The sequence below is a fragment of the Pelodiscus sinensis genome, chromosome 26 (genome assembly GCF_049634645.1).
Source record: "Pelodiscus sinensis isolate JC-2024 chromosome 26, ASM4963464v1, whole genome shotgun sequence".
Taxonomy (NCBI): Eukaryota; Metazoa; Chordata; order Testudines; family Trionychidae; genus Pelodiscus; species Pelodiscus sinensis.
Window position 1 is genome coordinate 8,805,784 of NC_134736.1, and position 22,809 is coordinate 8,828,592.

The 22,809-nt window shown below is 45.5% G+C and overlaps 1 protein-coding gene across 1 annotated transcript in view; it reads left to right on the forward strand.

Moving 5' to 3' along the window:
- DCPS (decapping enzyme, scavenger) overlaps window positions 1-22,569 on the forward strand; it is a 69,352-nt gene extending 46,783 nt beyond the window's left edge. The window contains exons 4-6 of the mRNA XM_075909294.1: window positions 11,479-11,592; window positions 16,910-17,020; window positions 22,137-22,569. Of these exons, the coding sequence (XP_075765409.1) occupies window positions 11,479-11,592; window positions 16,910-17,020; window positions 22,137-22,403 (492 nt within the window). The 3' untranslated portion in view covers window positions 22,404-22,569. The remainder of the gene's footprint in view (window positions 1-11,478; window positions 11,593-16,909; window positions 17,021-22,136) is intronic.
- Window positions 22,570-22,809: the final 240 nt, after the last annotated feature.

A 22,809-nucleotide genomic window follows, 5' to 3' on the forward strand; every position in this document is an offset into this window, starting at 1 on the left:
TTTCCTAAAATATCTCTGTGAGGGTGAGCCTTTTGGATAAAGGCATAGTCACCTGTGTTCTTTTTTGTGTGGTGGCTGCCGAGTTTGAATAAATTAGATCAGGTGCCAGTCTGGATGGGATAGATTTGGAGTAACTCTGAAGTTAAGGGGGAGTAGGGAGAGGGAAAGGTTGATACACCTAAGACCTTGTTGCCTGCTTATCAGTTTGTTAAATGTTATTTGTTCAGACCAGATTTGGTTTCCCTTGGGGGAAAAAACTTATGGATTAGAACCCTAGCTTGGTTTTAATACTCCATTCATCTGAAGAAGTGGGTTGTGCCCACGAAAGCCCATGATACCAGCCACATATTTTGTTAGTCTTTAAGATGTTGCTAGACTGTTCATTGGTTTTTTTTTATGTTTTTCCTAGTTTGGTAGTTACCTTGAATTTGAAATTCCTGCACACAATCCTTAATAACGTTGTATGCCTCTTTCCCTCTCATCATTTTGCTAACTGTGTACTTGGGAACACATATAGTTGATGATGTTTAAAACTGCAAAGTGTGAGACAGACTTAAAGATGGCACTGCAGATGTCCCATCGTGCTCTTCAGACAAACAGACCAGAAATAAAAAGCTTGTCTTTGAGCCAGAAATCTACATGAAAACTTGAATGTGTGGGAGTCTTAGGAGCAGAGGCAGCACTCAGGAATTGGCTGCCTTTGTCAGCTTGTGCTGATATGCACGGGCGACCTCTTGAAAATATCAGGTCATGAGATCTCTACTTGGCGGATCAGATCTTGGCAGTCTCAGCAAAATATTGTCTCCCTTCTGGCCACCTGCCCCATTTCCCCTCTTATCACACTCTCCTCTGTCACACCCCATCTCTATCTGTTCTGTTCAAGAACTCCTCCGAAACAGTAAGAACTAGGGCTACCAAATTTGGATATGGTGACCTCTTATTCTAACTTAAAGAAAGGTCAGGGTTTGGTTATGCCAGGGCAATGGGATGTGCCTGGGATGGCATTGGATCTCAAAAACCATAGAGAAAAGAGAGAGAATCACCAGGCAGGTGAAAGAGGCTGGCTGGGGGTGACCCTCTCCCCCGTCCGGGACTGTCGCAGCCCTGAGCCTCCTACCTCTCGGGTGTCCTTTAGGGAGAGCAGGGTGGGCTGAAGTTACCCTCCCCTTCTGTGCCCCCCCTTGCAATTTGTATGGGAAAAGAATGAGGGGAAAGTGCAGAGTTTGCTGTATTCCTCACTCTGGCTGGGTAAGGGGGGGCAGGAATGGACCTTCCCTAGCCCCTCCTCCAGCTGTGCCTGTGGGGAGCTGCAGCAGCCATGGAGAAGCAATTCTCATTTAGCCCCAAGCTTCTGTGGTGAGAGAGAGCTGGGGTTGTCCCCTCTCCCAGGGCAGCCTGCCTCCTGAACCCCTCATCCCTTGCCCCACCCCAGAGCAATGATTTAAATGAAGAAGAAAAAATTGAGCTAAGAACCCGAGCAATGCCAGGTAAATATTCTAGTTATGAACACCAACGCTCACCATCTGTTCTTCTCCTCTAACCTCTCCCCTGCCACACTGATCCCATTCCGTCCCCAACCCCCTTCACCCTCACTCTCAACCCGTCTTCTCTTTAACCTCCCGCTCCTCTCTAGTTCTTTCCCTTCACAATGCAAACATGCACGTTTCCCACCCCTTCAAAAAACCCAAAACCAAACCACACACATCACCCTTCTTACCCATTCAGCCACCTCCATCTCCCTTCTACCATTCATCTCCAACATGGAGTCCTTAATTTCCTGTGTGGCGTTCCTCTCCTCCAATTCCTATCAGGCCCTCTCCAGTCCTGCTACTTCCCTGTTAGCCCCTCTAACAAAAGCCACTGATGCCGTGGTCCTGGCCAAAGCTCAGAGCCAACATCGCCGCCTCCTCCTTGACTTGTCAGCTGCTTTTGATACTATTGACAGACTCTTCTTCTTGGTATTTTGTCCTTCCCTGGCTTTCTTGACTCAGTCCTCTCCTGGTCCCCTTCCTACTTCTCTGTTTCATCCCTTGGTGTGTCCTTTGCAGGATTCTCCTCATCCCCCCCATCCAGCTTCCACATGGCTCTGTCCTGAGTCCCCTCTTTTTTCCCTCTGCATCTCTTATCTCTGGGTAATCTCATCTGCAGACTTAAATTCAAAGGTTGTCTCTGTCGATGACTCGCAAATCTGCTTCTCTGTGCTGTGTGTGTCTCGCCTGCTCTAAATCTGTGACATGATCAGCTTAAGCTCAACCTGGCTAACACTCAACCCTGATCTACAATACAAATGTATGTCAGTGTAACTGTGTTGCTCAGGAGAATGGAAAATCCACACCCCTGAGTGCAGTTATTACTGACCTAACTCCTTGCACAGATAGCGCCGTGTTGAGAGGAGGGCTCCCGTTGACATAGCTACCACTCTTGGGGAGGCGGAGTACCTAGTAGGGATGTGAACAGGAATCCGTATATACGGTTAACTGATGAGTCTGGGCTCATCTGTTAACCCTCACAGAAACGAGCAATCCCCCCCACCCTTAGCTGTTGCCTCTGTATCAGGGAAGGCTGGAGTTGGTGTGCCCACAGAGGCAGCAGCACAGAGGGAAGGGGGGGCAGACGGGAGCCAGTGCTTGCAGGGAGCTGGCTTAAAAGCCGGCTCCCTGCAAGCACCAGTTCCCACGGAGCTGCCTGCCCACTCATGCTGATACGGAAGCAGCAGCACGGTGTAGAGGGGCCAGGCAAGAGCTGGTACATGCAAGGAACCAACTTCCATGCTGGCTCCCCATGTGTACTGGCTCCCGCTGAGCTGACTGCTACGCCCCTTTCCCCCCCTGCACTGCTGTCTCCATGGGAGGCAGCTCCGCAGGTGGGGCTGCAACTAGTATGCATGGGGAGCTGGCTTTTTAGCTGGCTTCCTGCAGGACTGCCTCCCCCACACTATGCTGCCTCCCACAGAGGCAGCAGCCTGGTCGGGTGGGAGGCAGGCAGGAGCCAGTGCTGTCCCTGCGTGTAAATGTATAACCGCTGAAAATTTCAGCAGTTACACGTTTACAAAAATAAACACGTTTTAACCTCCCTAGTACCTACGACAACGGGAGACGCTCTGCCATCAGCATAGGTAGCACTGTCACGGTGTACTCCCATGCTGTAAGTGTTGACAAACCCTGTGCTCGTAATCTTTCCCTCTAAGCCCCCTCCACTGCCTCCTTTCCCCGTAACCACAGACACCACCATCATTCTCCCTACCATTCTAGAACTGGGCATCATCTTCATCTTAGCCTCCCTAGATCTTGCACCCAGCTGATGTCTGAATCTTGCCCAGTCAGTCTGCCTAGTACTGATGCAAAAATAATTTTCCTGGTTCATTGTTTTGACCACAAAGCTGCTCTTTTTGCATCTCTCCATGGCTTCCCCTTTCTCCATCACACCAAACACAAACTACTTGTCTTCTCTCTCAAAGACCCCTCCTTAAAACTCTCTGTGATGCCTACAAAAAACTTGCCAGTGGTTGGGCTGCTGGTGTGCTGAGACGACTTCCTCTCATCTCGGCTGACACTGTCTCACTGGTTCCTTGTACTCCTTTCTCTGTGTCTGTATCCAAGTGTTGTCTCCCTCTTTATATGCAGTCCCTGACTTCAAGAGCTCGCAGCCTGTCTTCTTGTTCTGTGTTTGTACAGCGCCTAGCACAGCCATGGCCTGTTCTGTGCTCCCGGATCAATATGAATAATAATTGAGTTCCTTGAAGTTTACTGTGTCAGGCTCTTCCAGAGGATGCTTTAAACACCTGTGCTGAGATTGGACATTGAAATTTCCCCTGGTCCATTTCGGGAGACAGGATTGGCTGTGATGGCTTGTGTAAAATCTCCCAGCCCTCCGTTGGGGCAATATCCAGCCTGGTGGGTCGTTGCCACCCTCTGTTGGAGAGGTGGCTGCATTTTAATTTTGGGGAAATCTTTTGAAAAGAAGAGTGCTCCAGAAATGTTGGGCATTGTAATCATTGTCCTTACATTGCTTTATTACAATACATGGTTCGCTCTTTATGGTATTGTTTCAAAACAAGCTCCGAGTCTCCTCCGAGTTTCTAACTTCTCATTTCATATGGAAAAACTCAGTCCTGTGCTAGGATGAGAAATCCTCAATCCCACCCCTTTGGATGGTTTCTGTCTCTTCTTTAATTAGATGCTGCCACTTTGGAGCAAGGGGTTTGTTCTCCTTTCTTACCTGCCTTCTGACAAAACAGCCCTGCTTGCCATTGCGCTTTGCTGCTTTGCAGGGTAGAGGAAAACAATTCTACTTGTCTGCGGGGACCCACTTACGCTGATTGCACAGACGTAGGAGTAATTATTCCAGAAATGCAACATTGACTCTAATTAGTTAATATTTGCGTAGAGCTTTGGAAAGTGCATTAAAAGTGATGATAGTAATTAACTTCTGTCTAATCTGAACAGCAGCTGATGTAAAATCAAAACCAACATCCAATCCAAACTGTTCCTAACCCTCTTTGCTCCAGCCTCCATGTGTTTTCCTTTGACGTTGCCTGGGCTGATTGGCAATGAGGGCGTTGCATGCCTCGCCATATGACCACACAGGTGAGAGTCCACTGAGGCAGTACTTGAAAAATAACTTCTCTCTGAAATGCTGATCTCTCATTGGAATGTTGGGGCTCTTGCACTGTTGTACCTCGGACCCAGGGGAGCCATCCACACCCGTCAGCTACTCTGCCCAGCCCTGAATCTGTTAAGAACAAGGTGGCTGTTGAGATCTTTGTTTCCTGATCATTTAGAGGCGACCATGGTTGGGATATTTTTGCATTTAGTAAGGGAAGCCACGAAGCTGCAGTGTGCGCTCAGTTACTTGCCTGTCTCAGTTACTGTCCTTTTGTTTGGCCCAAATTTCAGCTGCCTACTCAAACGAGGGCACCTATATACACAATAGGAGAAAGCGGGAGGAGGCTTCTGTAGATTAGGGATGTTAACGTGTAGACAACTATATGATCCCCACCACCTTGCTGCCTTTATATCAGAGCAGTTGCGGTGGCAGGGAGGTGGGAGCCGGCTTCCCCACCCCCAAACTACTGCCTCTGACAGCAGCCCTCAGAGTGAGGGGGGCAGGTGGGAACGGATACGTGCAGGGAACCAGCTTTTAAGCGGCTCTCCACGTATGCTGTCTCCATGGACCCATCTGCCTCCACCCTTGCTGCCTCCTACAGAGGCGGAGAGGAGGGGGCAGGCAGGAGCTGGTTCTGGTGGGGGTGGGAGCTGGCTTAAAAGCCAGCTACCCACAACACCGGCTATGCGGTGCTGCCTTCCTTTCCCACTTCGGCAGGAGGCAGCAGCATGGAGGGGATAGGGGAAGTTGTCCGTGGGGGGTCCGAGCTCCCTGTAGACAAAGGCTGCTCTGGCATCTGCAGCTTGGACCCTCCCTACGGACAAGGGGTTGCTGCCACACCGTATTGCTGACTCTGCATCAGAGGCAACAGCGTGGAGTAGCAGGCAGGAGCCTCTCTGTGCAGGAAGCCTTTTTTTTTTTTTTTTTTTTTTTTCCTGATAGAGAGGTAGCAGCATGGAGTAGCAGGGGGCTCCCCAGGGTGGGGTCAGGAGTGTGTCTGCTGGCCTTGCCCCCGGGACTACTGAATAGTTGTGTAACCGCTAAAATTTGATGCGGTTACACGACTGTTCAATTACACGCTATCTAACATCCCTAGTGTAGATTACTGTAACTTTCTAAAACAAACCTTTTTCCCCCATGTCTTTCTCTGACAACTGTAAGCATCCTGGTCTTGGCTGCTGTTGTCACTGAAGCAGAAAGAGCCCTCTCTGTTGTGGCTGTGTGAACTGTGTATATTCCAGTCTGCACTCCTGAGATGGGCTTGAGAATACACGGACATCATCCTGGGAAAGCAGAGTAACCAAGACACCTCTGATGGTCTATCTCTGATCAAATGAGTGACATTCCCCAATGTAGTTTTATGGTATAGCCTAGCCATCCACTTATCATAGAATCATAATGCTGAAAGAGACCTCAGGAGGTCATCAAGTCTAGTTCCCTGCCCAAGGCAGGACCAATCCCAACTAAATCAACCCAGCCAGGGCTTTGTCAAGCCAAGACTTAAAAACCTCTAGGGATGGGGATTCCACCATCTCCCTAGGGAACCCATCTCAGTGCTTCACCGCCCTCCTAATGAAATAGTTTTTCCTAATATCCAACCTAGACCTCCACCACTGTAACTTGAGACCATCCGTCACTACCGTGAGCAGCCTCTCTCCATCCTCTTTGGAACCTCCCTTCAGGAAGTTGAAGGCTGCTATCAAATCCCCCCTCACGCGTCTCTTCTCCAGACTAAACAAACCCAAATCCCTCAGTCTCTCCTCATAGGTCATGTGCTCCAGCCCCCCTAATCATTTTGGTTGCCCTCCACTGGACCCTCTCCAATGCGTCCACATCCTTTCTATAGTGGGGGAGGGGAGGCCCGGAACTGGACACAATACTCCAGATGTGGCGTCACCTTATGATACTGCAGTGTCTCATCCTCTTCTTCCTCTTGTTGAAGCCAGTAGAGCTGACAAAATAAGCTCAGTAAGAAAAATTTACTTGGAAAAATCATACAAGATCAGGGTTGGAGGAGACCTCAGGAGATCATTGAGTCCAGCCCTCTGCCCAAAGCAGGACCAACCCCAACTAAATCAACCCAGCCAGGGCTTTGTCAAGCCAGGCCTTAAAAACCTCTAGGGATGGCAATGCTTTTGTTTTGACAGTAAGTACCGGTACGGCCAGGAGCGGCCCTAGATGAGCTGCCGGCAACTGGCACCCTAGGCAAAACGCGTGGTCGGTGCCCCCGCCTCCAAAGCCCTCAACGGCTGTTTATCTTGGTGCCCTAGGCAACTGCCTAGGTCACCTGTATTGACGGGCCGCCACTGGGTAAGGTGTACTGTCAATTTTTTGGGGGAGCACTTGCCGCTTTCCCTTGGCACAGCCCCCAGCCGGCCTTGGGAGCACTCATGCCATGCAGGACGGAAGTGCGCTTGGGACACCTGGCAATTAAAGGGGCCCGACCACATTTCGGCCTTTTTTTTTCCTTCTTTTTTTCCTCGACAAATTTTTTGAAACCCTAGTACCTGCACCTTTTTTTAATTTTGTAATTTTTTTTTACAAAAATAGCACCAAGGGGAGATTCCACCACCTTCCTAGGGAACCCATTCCAGTGCTTTGCCACCCGCCTAGGAACATAGTTTTTCCTAATATCCAACCTACACGTCCCCCACTGCAACTTGAGACTGTTGCTCCTTGTTCCATCATCTGTGGTTAAGAAGTGGAATAACTTGCCTAAGGAAGTTGAGGAGTCTCCATCATTGGACGTGTTTAAAAGATTAAATAAATATCTGTCAGGGATGAGCTAGATGGCGCTTGGCCCTGCTATGAGGGCAGGGGACTGGACTTGATAACCTCTTGAGGCCCCTTCCAGTATTCTGATTCTGTCTGTCACCACTGAGAAGAGCATAGCTCCACCCTCACTGAAATCTTCCTTCAGGTAATCGAAGGCTATCAAATTCCCCCTCAGTCTTCTGTTCTGAAGACTAAATAAGCCCAGTTCTCTCAGCTTCTCCTTGTAAGTCATGTGCCTCAGACCTGTAATCATTTTCATTGCCCTCTGCTGGACTCTCTCCAATTTGCCCATCTCCTTTCTGTAGTGGGGGCCCCAAAACTGTAAGCAGTACCCTAGATGTGGCCTCATCAGTGCCAAATAGAGGGGAATCATCACTTCCCTTATCTGCTGCCAGGGCTCCTACTAATGCAGCCCAATATGCCGTTAACCTTCTCGGCAACAAGGGACCGGTTTCTTTTCTGCAGCCTGTAGCATTGCATGAACTTCTTTTGTTCTAAGCGAAGGACTCTGCACTAGGCCTTGTTGAACCTCATCAGATTACTTTTGGCCCAATCCTCCAATTTGTCTGGGTCACTCTGGACCCTGTTCCTATCCTCCAGGGCATCTACCTCTTCCCCCACAACTTAGTGTCATCTGTGAACTTGCCATCCTTGAGAAAACAGTCTGTTTTCCACTTCAGTCTCCATCCTTCCAAACCGAGGACTCCAAAGGAGGGGTAACTTTAGAACTGTGTCCCCCCTGAAGCTGCACTAACTGTGTCCAACTTGTTTACAAATGTAGTGAGAGTTTGATAGGGCAGAATTGTGGTTTCAAAATTCAAAGTTCCATCTTGCAGCTTTCTGAAGAGACTGGGGTTCCTAAAGACATATGTGCCATGCGCCTTTCCTGACCATCCCACCTTGATGGCAGTGAAATGGCCCTTGCAGTTTATGTTCTCCCTGGCAAAGTGGTCTGGTGCCAAGGTAGGGATGCGCGTTCCATCTGTCACCCCACCACAGTCAGGGAACCCCATCACGGCAAAGCCATCCACTATAGCCAGCATGTTCTCCAAGTCAGTATCCTTCCTAGCAGAAGTGTATTGATTGCTCTGGCTGCTTGGATCACAACACTTTCCACTGTAAATATACCCACTCCAAATTGATTCCTGACTGACCGGCTGCCGTGGGGACGTGAGCCTTTCACTTGACAAAAGTTGGATGCTAAAATCAACTGCAATAAATGCAACCTAAATCAACCTTCATATCCTCCTAGAGTCTAGCAGGTGCTGTTACAGTGCTTCATTTACAATAAACCTGGCCTAGCATCTTCACACCTTATCTGATTGTGTGGTCCTTGGGGTTCTCTCGGAGTCTGCTGTGCTGGCTGTGTGCACAATCAGGGCAGCACACAGTGGGAGCACATGCATGCAGCCAAATGGTTATCAACATTTGACAGAGCAAAGTATTTGCCAGGACACCAAATCTATGACTTCTGATGACACTCATAGAAGTGTAGGACTGGAAGGGACCTCAGTAGTTCATCCAGTCCAATCGCCTGCACTCAAGACAGCACTCTGTAATAACTAGACTAGCTCTGACAGCTATTTGTCTAACTAGTTCTTAAAAACTTCCAGAAGAGATTTTGCAACCTCCCTAAGCCATCTGTTCCATTGCTTAGCTACCCCGACAGGAAGATTTTCCTTGTGTCCAACCAAAACCTTCCTTGCTGCAGTGTAAATTCATTGCTTCTTGTCATATAATCAGAGGTTAAGGAGAACAATTTTTGTCCTCCTTGTAACAACCTTTTCTTTACTTGAAAACTGTTGTTGTGTTTTCTGTCCAGGCTAAATAAGTCCAGTTTTTTCAATATTTTCTCGTAGGCCATGTTTTCTAAACTTTTAAGCATTTTTGTTGCTGTCCTCTGGAGTTTATCTAGTTTGTCCACATCTTTTCCTGAAATCTGGCCTACAGAACTGGACACAATATTTGAGCTGAGGACTTACTAGCACAGAGTAAAGTGGAAAAATTACTTCTTGTGTCTTGCTTACAACACTTTTGCTAGTACATCCCAGAATGATGTTTGCTTATTTTTGCAAGTGCTACACTGTTGGCTCATTATTTATCTTGTGATCTGTTTTAAACCCCAGATCCCTCTGCACAGTACTGCTTCCTAGGCAGTCATTTCCTGTTGTGAATGTGTTTAATTGATTGTTCTTTCCTAAGTGAAGTACTTTTGCAGTTGTCCTTATTGATTTCATCACATTTCTCCAGTGTGTCCAGATCATTTTGAATTTTAATCCTATACTCCAAAGCACTTTCTACCCCTCCCAGCTTGGTATCATCCACAAACTTTATAGATGTACTTGCTAGGCCGTTATCTAAATCATTGATGGATGTATTGAACAGAAGCAGGTCCCAAACTGTTTCCTGCAGGACACCACCTGATACGCTCTTCCAGCTAGACTGTGAATTACTGAGAACTACACCCTTGGAATGGCTTTCCAACCTGTTATGAACCCATCTTACAGTAGTTCTAGCTAGCTTGTGTTCCACTGGTTTGTTTATGAAGAGGTCATGTGAGACTGTATCAAAAGCTTTCATACAATTAATAATAATAATAATAATAATAGTAATAATTAATAATGATAATTAATGCCCTGTTTCCCTAGCTCTGCGTCTGAGACTAGTCTTGCTGTGACTAGATCTCAGCTCCTTTTATAAAGTACCAATCTTATTACAAATTATTTAGTGAAGGTGTCAAATACAAACAAAACCACCACAGAGGAAAAACACAGACACACACACCCTCCTCCCCCACATTGCAAAGCTCATTAACGAGAGATTAATGGGAATGACCATGGCATAAAACGTTGATCAGTGATATTAGCCCTAACAGAGCTGGTTTGCTGTGTGTAACTGACTGTTAAAACATAGTGATTTCATGTGGGGGAAAGCCAGCTGTATTGTAACCATTTGATTTAGTCAGGGTGGATGGATATAAGTTTGTTTAAAGCTAGGGCTAATGTACTTTTTTTAACCTGGTTATAGTATAGAATAGATTCAGGCAGGAGCAAACCATATGACAACACACAACATGTTCTGTGGTGACTGGCAGTTTTGTGAATTAATATGATGATAGCCCCACTGTGTTACTGTGAGATCATACAGCATATGTAAGAGAAGAGTGCCTGTTCAGAAACCTTAAAGTCTGTCTACACCGCAAAAAAATCTTTGGCTGGCCAATGCCACCTGAGCTGAGCTCCTGGAACCGGGCCTGAGGGCTTGTTTCCTTGCTGTGTAGGCTCAGGCTGGAGCCTGGGCGTGGGACCTCCAGAAGTCTGCACTGCCATGAAACTGGCCAAACCCCCATGAGTGTGAGTTGGCTAGAATGGGCCAGCCGTGTATTTGCTGTGTAGGCTTACACTGAGTCTCATTTAATGTCCTAAAAGATAAGTCAACCCTGTTAAAGAGCTGTGCTTCAGCAATATCCATTTCATAGCAACTGATCGATCCTGTCCAGGAGAATTCTTTCCCAGCTCTCGTATGCAGGTATATAGCATTTGCTAAACTGGATTAAACCATCCAAATCCAATATCACATTTCCAGCAGTGGTCAGAACTTAATAGAATCATAGAAACATAGAGCTGGAAGTGACCTTAACAGCTCATCTAATCCATTCCATTACACTGAGACAGGACTGACGAGTTTTTGTCTAATCTGCCCTTAAAATTCTCCAGTGGTACAATTCTATGACCTCCCTAGGAAACCTGTTCCATTGCTTAACTAGCCTCATAGTTAAAATAATTTTTACCAATATCTAACCTAAATCTCCCTTAATGCTTCAGAAGAAAACAAAATTCCTCCCTAATTCATCTAGTAAATTGGGCAATGATCTACATGTGTGAAAAATTCCCTCCACGCCCCTCTAGTGATCAGTTGTTGTCCTGGAACATATTTGATTATTTCATGGCTAATCAACTACCAATGTTATTGGTCATTTTAAAAATTCAAGTGCAGCTTCCACTTATATAGAATCAGAATAAGTCCAAGATCCTGAGGTGAAGTGTGCAGCATTTGATTATTTGCTCTCTTTATAAACTGTGTCTGTCTTTCTTCTAGTGGGTATATAACATTCTGGAGAAGAAGGCTGAGGCTGATCGAATAATCCATGAAAATCCTGATTCTTCCAATGGTTTCATTCTCATTCCAGATTTTAAATGGAATCAAAAACAGGTCAGGTTCTTATTTGATTGCCTAGCTCTTTAAAGGGACTATGCATGTTCAAACTAACACAAAAGAAGCCTCTTTAACTGTATTTTTTAATAACACTTGAAACTATAAAAACTGCAAGTTTTAAAAATGAAATGTACTGTTCTCATTAATGGTGTTATTAGTTAATTATTTGCCATTCACGTAACACTTTACATTTCACTCTGCTTGACAATGTGAACGGACTGGTCAGTTTCACTTTTGTTAAGTGACTTACTAGTAAACTGCACTTGCTGGTTTTTGTGTACCTATGCAAACATTGCTGGGGCACTTTTAAAGCCAGAGTTACTTATCTGTTCTAGACAAATTTCTATTGACTTTTGGACTATGTAAAACCTAATTTTTGTAAATCTAAATATTAGATGTAAAGCAACTTGGCAGTGTCTCTTTTAGTTGATGTAATTAATTTTTCCTCTATTTTGAATGTTTAACTATATGCACTTGCATCATAGCATGTATCACACAGTCCTCTCATAAACAACTGCTTAACCCCTTACTGGAATGAATACTCCTTCTGCATATATTGAAGTTCACAGGCCCAGTCCAGCCTATCACTCTAAATGTACTGGTTCTTAACTATAATTTTTTGTTCTTCTACTGAATATGCTTAATGTGGTATTTTTGTGGTCTGGAAACTCAAAGGCCTGGGACCAAACAAATGGAATTTAAATCATAAACCTTATAATAACAAGACTCCAAGACTGCAGTCCTGGCTCCATTGAAATCATTGACAAAACTCTCATTCATTTCAAGTGGAGCCAGGATTTTGCCTTGGCTTTCTGATTCTCAGAACATTTAACTACACTAAACTGGGGAAGATTTCCTATTGTTCCGCTTCATAAACCATACAGACAAGGACTGAAAAGAACTCTTGAGCATTCTGAGTTAAAACTGCAAAGTAACGTCATACTTCTTATAGTCAAATGTGTTTCAGCAAATAGAGCACCAGGCTGGCAGTCAAGAGAGCCTATTTCTGGCTTTGTCACTGACTTGCTGTACAATGTTGAGCAAAACACATCCATCTTTGACAGATGTTTTGAGATCTCAGGACAAAAAGTGCTATTTATAATTATACCCTCTGTCCCCGGTGAAAATATTTTCATGTAGGAATGCAAAAGGCATCTCTCTCTAGAACTGAAACATGTGACTCCAGCCAAGGGTAGAAGTGCTGATATCAGTTCCTCTAGAAGGATTCGTTTGCCAGCATCAGTGGAACCAGTTCAGATATTTAGGGCCCGTAATATCTAGATTGTATTGTTATCTTTGTTACTTTTTTTTTTCTTTCCCCCAAATAAAGAACAAGCAGAAAGTCGAGCAGTGTGAGCCTTCCATTGAATCCGGTGTAAAATATTGCTCTTTCTCACAGGCTTCCATTGCCTTTAAAACCATAGAATAATCAGTTTCGTTTCTTAAATGCAAATTCTGTCTCCTGATTTCTGCTCTTTTAGGGTACTAGAAAGAAGTGCAAGAGCTGTTAGAAAGCTTGACGCTAATGCAGTACGTTGGACCCTTTCTGCTCACTGATTTGAACATTTGGAAGTTGTCAGTAACAGAGCAGCTGCTGAGATATAAAACCCATAAAATATATGCAAGGGCTGCCTCAATTAGTGATTTATTAATTAAAGTCTGCAAGACACCTGGGGATCCTTGGATGGAAGTCAATTTAGAATTGCAAATTGCTCTCAAATTCCTAGCATACTATTGGTATGATAAACAAATAATAAATTATTTTGAGAAAATGTGGCTTTAACTGAGACATCCCTAAGAAGCGAGAGAAAAGGAGTAGAGTAAGAACAAAGAAACAGTAGTCGGAGCCTTTGTTACAAACTTCAGTGCATTACATGCTCTCTTGAACTCAGCAGGTTGCATACACCGTTCATAGCCTTCCCCCAGAAGGAGCAGAATGATGTACTTCAGATCAGGTGACTTGTGGGAAATTCAGGAGAGAGGGAAAATAGCTAGGAGAAGATAGGCATACGGTGTAAATAAATTAGTCTGAAAAACCCTGAACAAGTTGGAGTCCAGTGCATCTCGAGTTCTACAAACTTGCTATCTGTCATAACAACCATTTCAGCTGTGACTTCAAAGCACTCCTCTGTTATGAGCTGTCTGAATTTGATTCATCTGATCAGCACATTTGTCAGGCTTCATCCCAGAGCCCTAGGCCACTAGATTAAATTACAGCAACCACACGTGTCTCCCAGTAGGTCTGTCAAAACATCTCTCGAGCTAGGACTTAGAACAGTGTTTCTTAAACTTTTTAAGATGGAGGAACACCAAACAATTTTTTTTTTTTTAAATGAGGAACACCAAGGATTTTTTTTGTTGACCAAAAGGGAGGGGGGAGGGTCGGGGGACAGTTATTGAGGGGAAGAAAAAGAAAAAAAGTCGCCTTTCCCTTTAAGGGCAGCCATTTTGAATTATGTCGTTCTCCATGGTGTACCCTCTGACTGCCTCTGTGCCACAGAACACAGTTTAAGGAACACTGACTTAGAAGCTTGCTCAGTAGGGTTGTGTTCTGCTAACTTAGCACATTAGGAAATGATGATGCATGGGTGGAGCTTTTAATTATATTGGGCTGGTGAGTTGCAACAGAAATCTTTGTTTATTCTTTGAAATTGTTCTGAATGCCAGTGACCTCAATGAAATGAACAGAAGCTGCTGACTGACTTTACTTGCTATCAGAATGTGAAATCTGCATAATCTCTTTTTTCCTCCCAACCTACATAATGCAATGGAAGATATCTCTTGCTGACTGTCTGGAACTGTGATTTCAGGCTTCAGCATCAGGGTCTGCAAGGCTAGAGTCTTTGAAAACATTGCATACTTAAGTATAAGGAGAAGACTGGAATTGTCTGTGCAGTGTACTTATTGCCATAATGTCTGACTTTCCCATAATGTCTGACTATTGCTCTGCTGGGAGAATTAAGACTCTGTCTAGTTGTGTGTCTCCCCACTGAGCTAATGACCCATAGTATGATTACAGATAATGCTCAGGTTTTATGGTAAAGTTGTTTGGGCCTTACACAGGTTCAAAGTTCTCTCCTAGCCGACATCTATAAGGCCTAAGCAGTCAAAGGGCCAGATTCTTAATGGTGCCGCTGCACTGACTTTAATGAGACCACACCGGTTGACATTAGCTGGGAAACTGGACCTCCGCGTGCTCTGTAAAAGATGGTTACAGACTCCATGTGGCCACGTGTCTACATGATTATCTTTGCTCTGACCACTCACCAAGGGCAGCAAGTGGGCCAAGCCACAGACCTCCCTGTGTAATTGTAACTTTTGAACTGAAATTGTGGGCGAAGTTCTGTTCCAGCCTAGCAATGTCAGGGAAATGGGAAATCCCACATGGACAAGCTGAGTTTTCCAAGTGTTTGAACTAGTTCAGGAAGTGCCTCTAATCATCCATTTCAGCTGCTGAAGTTTGGATTAGAAGGATCTTCTCCAGGATTACCAGGCCATATATAATTGGAGTAAATTGATACCTAGGAAATACAGTAGCTGTTTTTTTGGCCTTCACAGAGGAATGTGTTTTAGTTTAAATATGCTGCTAAAAGCCGGTTTTAGATCTCTCTTAACGTCTCACCACTTCTCAAACCCACAGGAGCCCTGAGGCGTTGCCTGAAATGTTTTACATTACATCATCCAGAGCCTTTTTAGCAACAGGGTTATTTATTTCAAACAGCAACATACAGATGTTGTTCTAAGGAGGAGAGCGAGATTTGCTTTGCTTTTGCAATCCAGGTCCAATAGGGAGTCTAGGGAGATTTTACTAAACCTCAATAATATGCTGCCTTGTCTAGGAGCAATAAAGAGAACCCACTGAGCTAACTAGGTCAGCCTCAGAATGATAAATAAGTGTCAAGTAATGAAAATTACTTCGTGCCTTGGAAACAAAAAGATGTAATTGGAAGTGTCATGCTTTAGGTATCTGAGTAGGCATCCTGAGAGCCATCTTCGCACATAGACTGCTGTTTCTTAATAGCCAGGCCAGGTGGAATTATTTTAATGGTGAAAAAGCATAGATGATCTTAGACATCTACATTATTTGTCTTATAAACATGTTAAACAGAGAGAGTAGCTGACTTAGTACAATGAGCACAAGCTGTGGAGCCCTAGAAAAAGGGAATGTTTGCATACACAAAGGATTTGACTTTGGAAGCATGGGGCTGTTGATAGAATAGGCTACAAAAACTGCATTCTTTATAGCTTTGAGCAAATATTTGTTTCAATGAGTACCCGGGGCAATGCCGGAAGCCTGGCTGATCATTTTGTAGATGAGATATTGCCCACTGCATTGGTATTATGATGAATTGACTCATTAATTCTTTAGAGATATGTTATTTAAAGAATCAGAGTGACTGACTGGAAACGGGCCCATGTTGTAATACTCAAGCCGAAACACATGAGACCATTTCATTTTGAAAAATAAAATTACACCTTTGCCCTTCTAAATTCTTAGAGAAAGCTGCTGCTTAACATCTGTGAAGGGAGACGTGTCGCTCCTCTGTCCTGCAGCGAGAGGGTGCTTTGAGAAAGTGGATGGGAATCTATGCTCCTGACTTGTATTCCCATTTCTCCCATTGCCTCACTCTGACTGTGAGCAAGTCTGTGCCTCGTTTTCCCCAGCAGTAAAATGGGAGTCATTACAGCGTGTCTTTCTGACAGCACTGTTGTGGGACCTTATTCCAGGATTTTAAAACTGATTTTGCAATGCGTTAAAGGTGCTACAAAGCATAAATTGTCACTATGGAAGGTTATTTGACTGGCTAATTTGTTTAAAACATGTTGGCAACAGGAGAGTGAATATTCAAGGCCAAAGAGCAATTTGTTCAGATGACAGAAGGAGAAACAGACATAGTCGTAAAAGATTTGGTCCTACTGCACCTTACCATCATTAGGTTTTATCTAGCAGAACTGGCCAAATGAGAGGGGTGGGCGTCAGAATTGCGAATACATTATTTACTGATTGGGGGAAAATTTTGATTAATGGTATCTGACCAGCTATAGAACTGGCTCAACAGTGGGTGAATCTCCATTCACAAAGAAATCATTCCATGCTATATGGGGAAAAGATATCTAGTATCCTATTTGAGAAATAACATTCAGCCCAATCTAGGTGGCTGTGCGATGGATGACGCCAGTCCATATCTATAAGGGGTGAGATCCTTGTCAGAGCTGCACTACTATGGTTATATTTTCTGTGACGCTCTGAGAACTAGCTTCTCCACATGCTTTTATGTTCTTTTGTGGTGGTAATAATGTCCTGTCTCTGCAGATAGATGACCTGTATTTGATAGCCATCTGCCACCGTCGGGGGATAAAGTCACTGAGAGACCTCACCTCTGAGCATTTGCCTTTGCTGAGGAACATCTTGCAGGAAGGAAAGGTGGGTGCTTCTAATGGCCTCCCTCACTTTAGTATCTAAGCATTCATCAGGGCTTTTGTTTTAATCCTGATGGGGACTGTCTTGGTTTCCCATCAGCAGGGAAGAGCAGCCCATGTCACCCTGCTTATGCTGGCTTTCTGCTAGTGAGGTTAGGGAGTTGAGCTGGGCCGTCATGAGAGCTGTTTCCTTGGGAGCAGACTGGAAAGTGTCCGGCTACGCTTAAAGCGAAGTTCACAGACTCTCCTCCTGGGTTTTTTTCTGGAATGTTTTGTACCCACCAGCCTACACACCCTGGGCCTGAATTTCCAGTTTCATTCTCCATCCACACCTGTTCTGCTGGAGACAATAATTTGATTGTGATTAATTTTCTGCTGTCAGTGTCACTGACAAAATGAAAAGTGGCTCTGTGATCAGATGTTGGACATGGTGTCACCAAGGGCAGTGACACAATGCCCACCAGCTGTTAACCAAATGAAATCTCAAAGTGGAGGCTTAGAAGTGTGAGGATCCAGTTTGAAAAACCTCTGCCTTTACTGAACACCTGGCACATTCCTTTCTACCCCAGAGATAGCAGCAATTTTAGTAGCGCCGAGTGGTGTTTGTGAAGCTCCGAGGGGTGAAAACTGTTTGGTAAATACTAATTTATGTATGAACATGGCAACCCTGCATCATCTAAGTTCTAAAGGCACCATCAAAGTCCTGGTTACCACATATGATGTGTGTGGTAGTGGTTCTGTGGTAGAAGAAGAAATCAGCAAAGGAAAAGTCTTAGGCCATGTCTACACACAAGTTCTGGCAGATATAGCACTAGTAGTTACAGCACTGCTCACAGAGCACTGGAGGGAAAACACTTTGTGTGTCCACACTGTGCTGGTTGTGATGGGGGAGCATGTCCGCATTAACAGCTCTCGCAATGCCACAGAGAGCAGTGCATTGTGGTAGCTGTGCAACTGGCCGCAGGGTGCTTTAGGGAGAGTTTGCAATGCCACATGGAGCAGTCAGTATCACATGATGCAGGTTTCCCAGTTCCATTGCTCCATGGTCCTCCTGCTACATTGACTGCTGCTTTTCAACAGAAATTGGGGGAAGGGGTGAGTGTGTGACAGGGAGTGTGTGTGTACGTACGTGCGTGCACACACGGACACAGAGTGGAGGGGAAGACAGTCTGTTTTGGGGAATGTCAACATGCTGTCTTGTAAGTTCAGACAGCAGCAGGAAACAGCCCCTCCTGAGACAGGTGGAGAGGAAAACCCTGATATCTCAGACCCCTTTCCCCGCCTCCCTACCCAGCTCTTTTCACAACCTTTCTCTCTTTCACACTTGCTCACACACACACACCCCCTCACACCCTACCTCTGTTCAACAGCATGAGCATTTCATCTGAATGGTTTGCTCTGTGTCCTGGAGCAAATCAGCACATCATGCAGGTTGTCAGAAATGGAGCACTGAAAGGGGATGTGCGCATGCCTGCAGGGCAGACAGATGAGACAGGACTCGAGGGATTATGGGCCATTTCCGGAGGGCAGTCTGAACGCAACAATCAGTTCAAGTGTCCACACTGGCTCCCGGTGCGGTATCCAGAGCATAGCAAAACCTGTGCTTCTCGTCACGGCGATTTACCTAGAGCGCAGCAGCTGCAGAGTTAGTGCGCACTAAGTGCTTTGTCAGTGTGGACACCTCAGAAGTTCCAGCGCTGGGAGATGATTTATGTTACTTCAGTAACTTGCCAATGTAGTCCTGGCCTAAGTGTGATGTAAAGTGTATTCATTAGAGGCCAGATGAGTTACAGCGGCCCAGCCTCAAGTGCCTCTGGCAATAATAAGGGCATAGTACCTAGGAAAGCAACATGTCTCTGTAGGGCCATTGAGGTATTTTCTGGTTTTCTCCCCTACATCTCCCATGGAATCTCCATTGTCTTACCAGCCTGGTCTCTCTCCTGAGGTCCAAGCACAGAGCTCCAACGGTTAACCTCCTCTTCTGTAGCTTTGCAGGTGTTGTCCTGGTGGGACAAAGCTGATTGGCAGTTCCCAGTTCTGGGAAGATGACCCAAGAAGAGCAAAAGGTTCCACTAGCTTCAGAATTGGAGTGAGGACAAAGCTTCTCCATGGCAAACTAGTGCGTTCCTTATGCTGGGGGGAGGGAGGGTGAGTTTTGATGACAGCCGCTCTCCCTAAGGTGCACTTGGCTCAAGCTCTTAGTAGAGCCTGTCTCAAGGCCTAGAGTAGCAGCATCCATCTTCACTGGATTCAGCCTCCCACACAGTAATTCTCTTCTGGCATTAGCTGGCTCTCTGGGCTGATATTACCCACTCTTTAGAGCAGAATCTGAGACTCCTTTTAAAAGAAAACACCCTTTTCCTCTTGGCACGTGGGCTTGGAACATTAAAGTCTGAACACACAGTCTGACATGGAGGTGGGATTTTCAGCCTGAGCCAAGTGAGTGCTCCACCCATTCTCGCAAAGCCTTCGCTGAGACTGGTTTAGCTGTATGAGGCTCTAGTGCTGTAACTATAACTGCCATGGCTTGAGCTCTGCCCGATGAGTGGGCCCGCTAGAGAAAGTTCACTGCAGCTTGCTGTGACCTCAAGCTGGCTGGAAGATATGAAACACCAGACCCTAGAGAGGGAAATAGGACGGTCATGGTTAGAGCAGGGGGGCTGGGTGTCAGAGCGACACGTTCTGTTTCTTTTTGCCACTCGTGATCATGGGTTTCCCATCTCCATGCCTCAGTTTTCCCCTCTGTAAAAGGGGATAATACCTTCTTTGCCAGAGTCTGACAGATGCACTAGGTAATGTGTGAAGTGCTTAGAAGAATTGGGAAACAGACCTTAGGTTCTATTTAGCTTGCCAAAGGAGAAGTTAAGGAGTGACTTGATCACAATCTGTAAGTACCTGCCTGTGGCAGAGAAATTTGATGATGGGTTTGTCAACAATCAGGAAAAGGTATAACGAGATCCAGTGGCTGGAAGTTGTATATAGACAAATTCAGACTGGAAGTAAGCCAGATTCTTAAGCGAGGGTGAGTAACCACTGGAACTGCTCACAAAGTGTTGCGGTAGATTCTTCTATCACGGGGAATGTTTTTAATAAAGTCTGTGTCATGTAGGAGGTCGGACTTGATTGTCACAGAGGTCTTTTTGGCCTTGAAATATCTGGACACAAAGCTCTGTAGAGGTGCTAAGCATTATTACCGTGACCCCTGCAGAAACTGCCTATTGGAGGGGAGGGCAGTTACTTTCCTGAGCCAACCACGAGGCGTGTCCCCTGCATTAATAACTTGCTTTTAAACTTCTACCCATTTTTCTGTTCCCGATGATCTTTTCTAGGCCCACGATGCAGCTTGTTCAGTAACAGGGAGTTGAGTTTTTTCTCCTTCATTGCACTGGCAATTCAGAAAGTAATTGCACCGGGGAAAGCAGAGATTAATTAAAAGATTGGGTGAGGAATCAGCGTTCCCAACGTGCACGCAAGCACAGCATATTGGAAAGGTCCCTGACAAGTTCACTGTCGCTGTTTATAGCTTTAATTACACCAAAGAGTAATAGGATCCTGTAACTCACCGAGCAAACTGGAGCGCTAAGGCTGGAATGGAGAACAATAGAAGCTGAGAGAATGCACTCTTAAAGGAACCATGCTGTGCATGTTATCCAGCCCCCACAGGCCTTATTGTGGAGATACTTAATGGTAAGGAGGCAGCTTTCTGCACAGCAAACCACCATTCCAGCAAATCATCTTGTACGGGCCCAGCTCTGGGTCTGTCTCACTGGTCACACTATGGGCACGGACTCAAGGGCCTTCAGTGGAGTCGCTCCAGATTTATACTGGCGGAGCTGAGATCAGAATCTGGCCTACTGTTACCACTGTTCCTGTGCTGGGTATGTGCTGAGCTGGAGCCCTTGGCTTTGCTACCCAGGTGTCCTGTAATTTGCATAGGAGAAGACCGTGTCCGAGGAGGAATGTGCCATTAGGCTCAATGGCACGTGTGGGTGGTGACCAAAACTCCTCCCACCTCTGCCTCCACAGTGACCTCCAGATTGGTTGGGGAAACTGACCTCCCCTCCCTTTCCGCCTGCTTCTCTAGCTGTAGTGCTGAGATGCTTTCCTCCACAGCAGCCACCATCTCCTCTTTTTCCACCTCCCTCCTCCCCGTTGCTTGTCTCCTGCCTTCCAGCTTCTGCTTTAAATGTTAGATAATGGCTCAGATGCTCAGACATCATCACAGTCTTGACACCTGCTCCTTTCAGTCCTTTCTGGTAGAAACAACAAGTTCTCATCTCTGTTTTTGCCACTCAATCCTTAAGGGTTTCCCTGCATGATACATCTGAACCTACCATAGTTCTCCGTCCATTTAAAACACTTTTGCAGGCCAGCCAGTAAGCTCATCTGGTAACAGGCTTTTGGGCAGGGCTTGGCGAGTCTGTTCCTTCCTCTCTAACAAAGCTTTCATTGCAGCTGGCCGTTATCTGCACTGAGCTAGAATTTTCACCGAGACGCTGAGCAGAGGGTTTACATATGGGCGGACTGTCGGCCAAGTATCTAGTATTGCATGACCCTGTCCATCAGTTTCCTTCTGTAGAAATCTGAGAAGTCAATATGTACAATATGTACAAACATTGGAGAACCAATTCCTTAATGTGCAATCTGAACTCTGTCTCCTGTCATTCTCAGACGAGACCTAGAACTAAGGGTATGGTCATGACAGGTCCCATGGCAATTTCTGGAAAGCAGGAGTATTAATCCTCTTGTCCTGTCTAAATTCCACTTGTGTGACTGAATTCTGCTACCTCCTCTTGCTATTTAGCTGGTATTCTGCACTTTCTGTACTAAATGATCCACAGCATTGCTATGAACTCAGCTTTTGTGCTCCACTTCAGAGGTTGCTGTATTTCAGCAATTCTTCTGTACAATTTGGAAGGTTTCTCCTGAATGTTTTGGGATCATTAGATGAAAGGAGCTGTTTTGAAGTTTCTTGATGTTAATTCATCCATGACAGGAGATGGGGCTTGGTCATAGGATGTACCAGTATGCTTCTATCCAGTCCCCTACCCTTGGATATGATGCTAAAACATTTCAATGTATTATTTGGGAGATGAAATTTTCTACCCTTTCTCCCCCAGGAAGCCATATTAAAGCGCTTTGGCCTGGTTGGCTCCCAGCTGCGGATTTATCTACATTATCAGCCATCCTACTTCCACCTGCACGTACATTTCACCGCTCTGAGCTACGATGCACCAGGCTGCTCAGTGGAGAAAGCTCACCTCCTGTCGGACGTTATTGACAATCTGGAGCTCGACTCCCAGTACTACCAGAAGCGTGCGCTGACCTTTGCCCTCCGAGCAGACGAAGCTTTGCTGAAGAAATTCCAGGAAGCAGGCAAAGCTTGAGAGTTCAGGGACTGGGCGTGGGCTGGTTTTGTACCTTTTTAATGTATGGATTATTTGTATCTTTGACCTTTTTTTAACTTCGTTTTGTAAGAATTGGGATTCCATTCCCATTGCCATAGTAACTGTTCCTTGTATTTCTATCAATAAAATGTTGTTTGAGCAGAGACTGTTCATCACTGTGGTCACATGGCATCATGTCCCCTGTTCTCTGCAGAAAGGTGCACCTAACTTCTGTGACAAACTAGAAGCTGGTGCGCTGACTCACAGGGCGGTAGATCTGAAAACTAGAAAAAAACTAGAAAAAAAGGAGACATATAAAAAATGGAAACTAGGACAAATAACAAAGGATGAATATAGGCAAGCAACACGGGAATGCAGGGACAAGATTAGAAAGGCAAAGGCACAA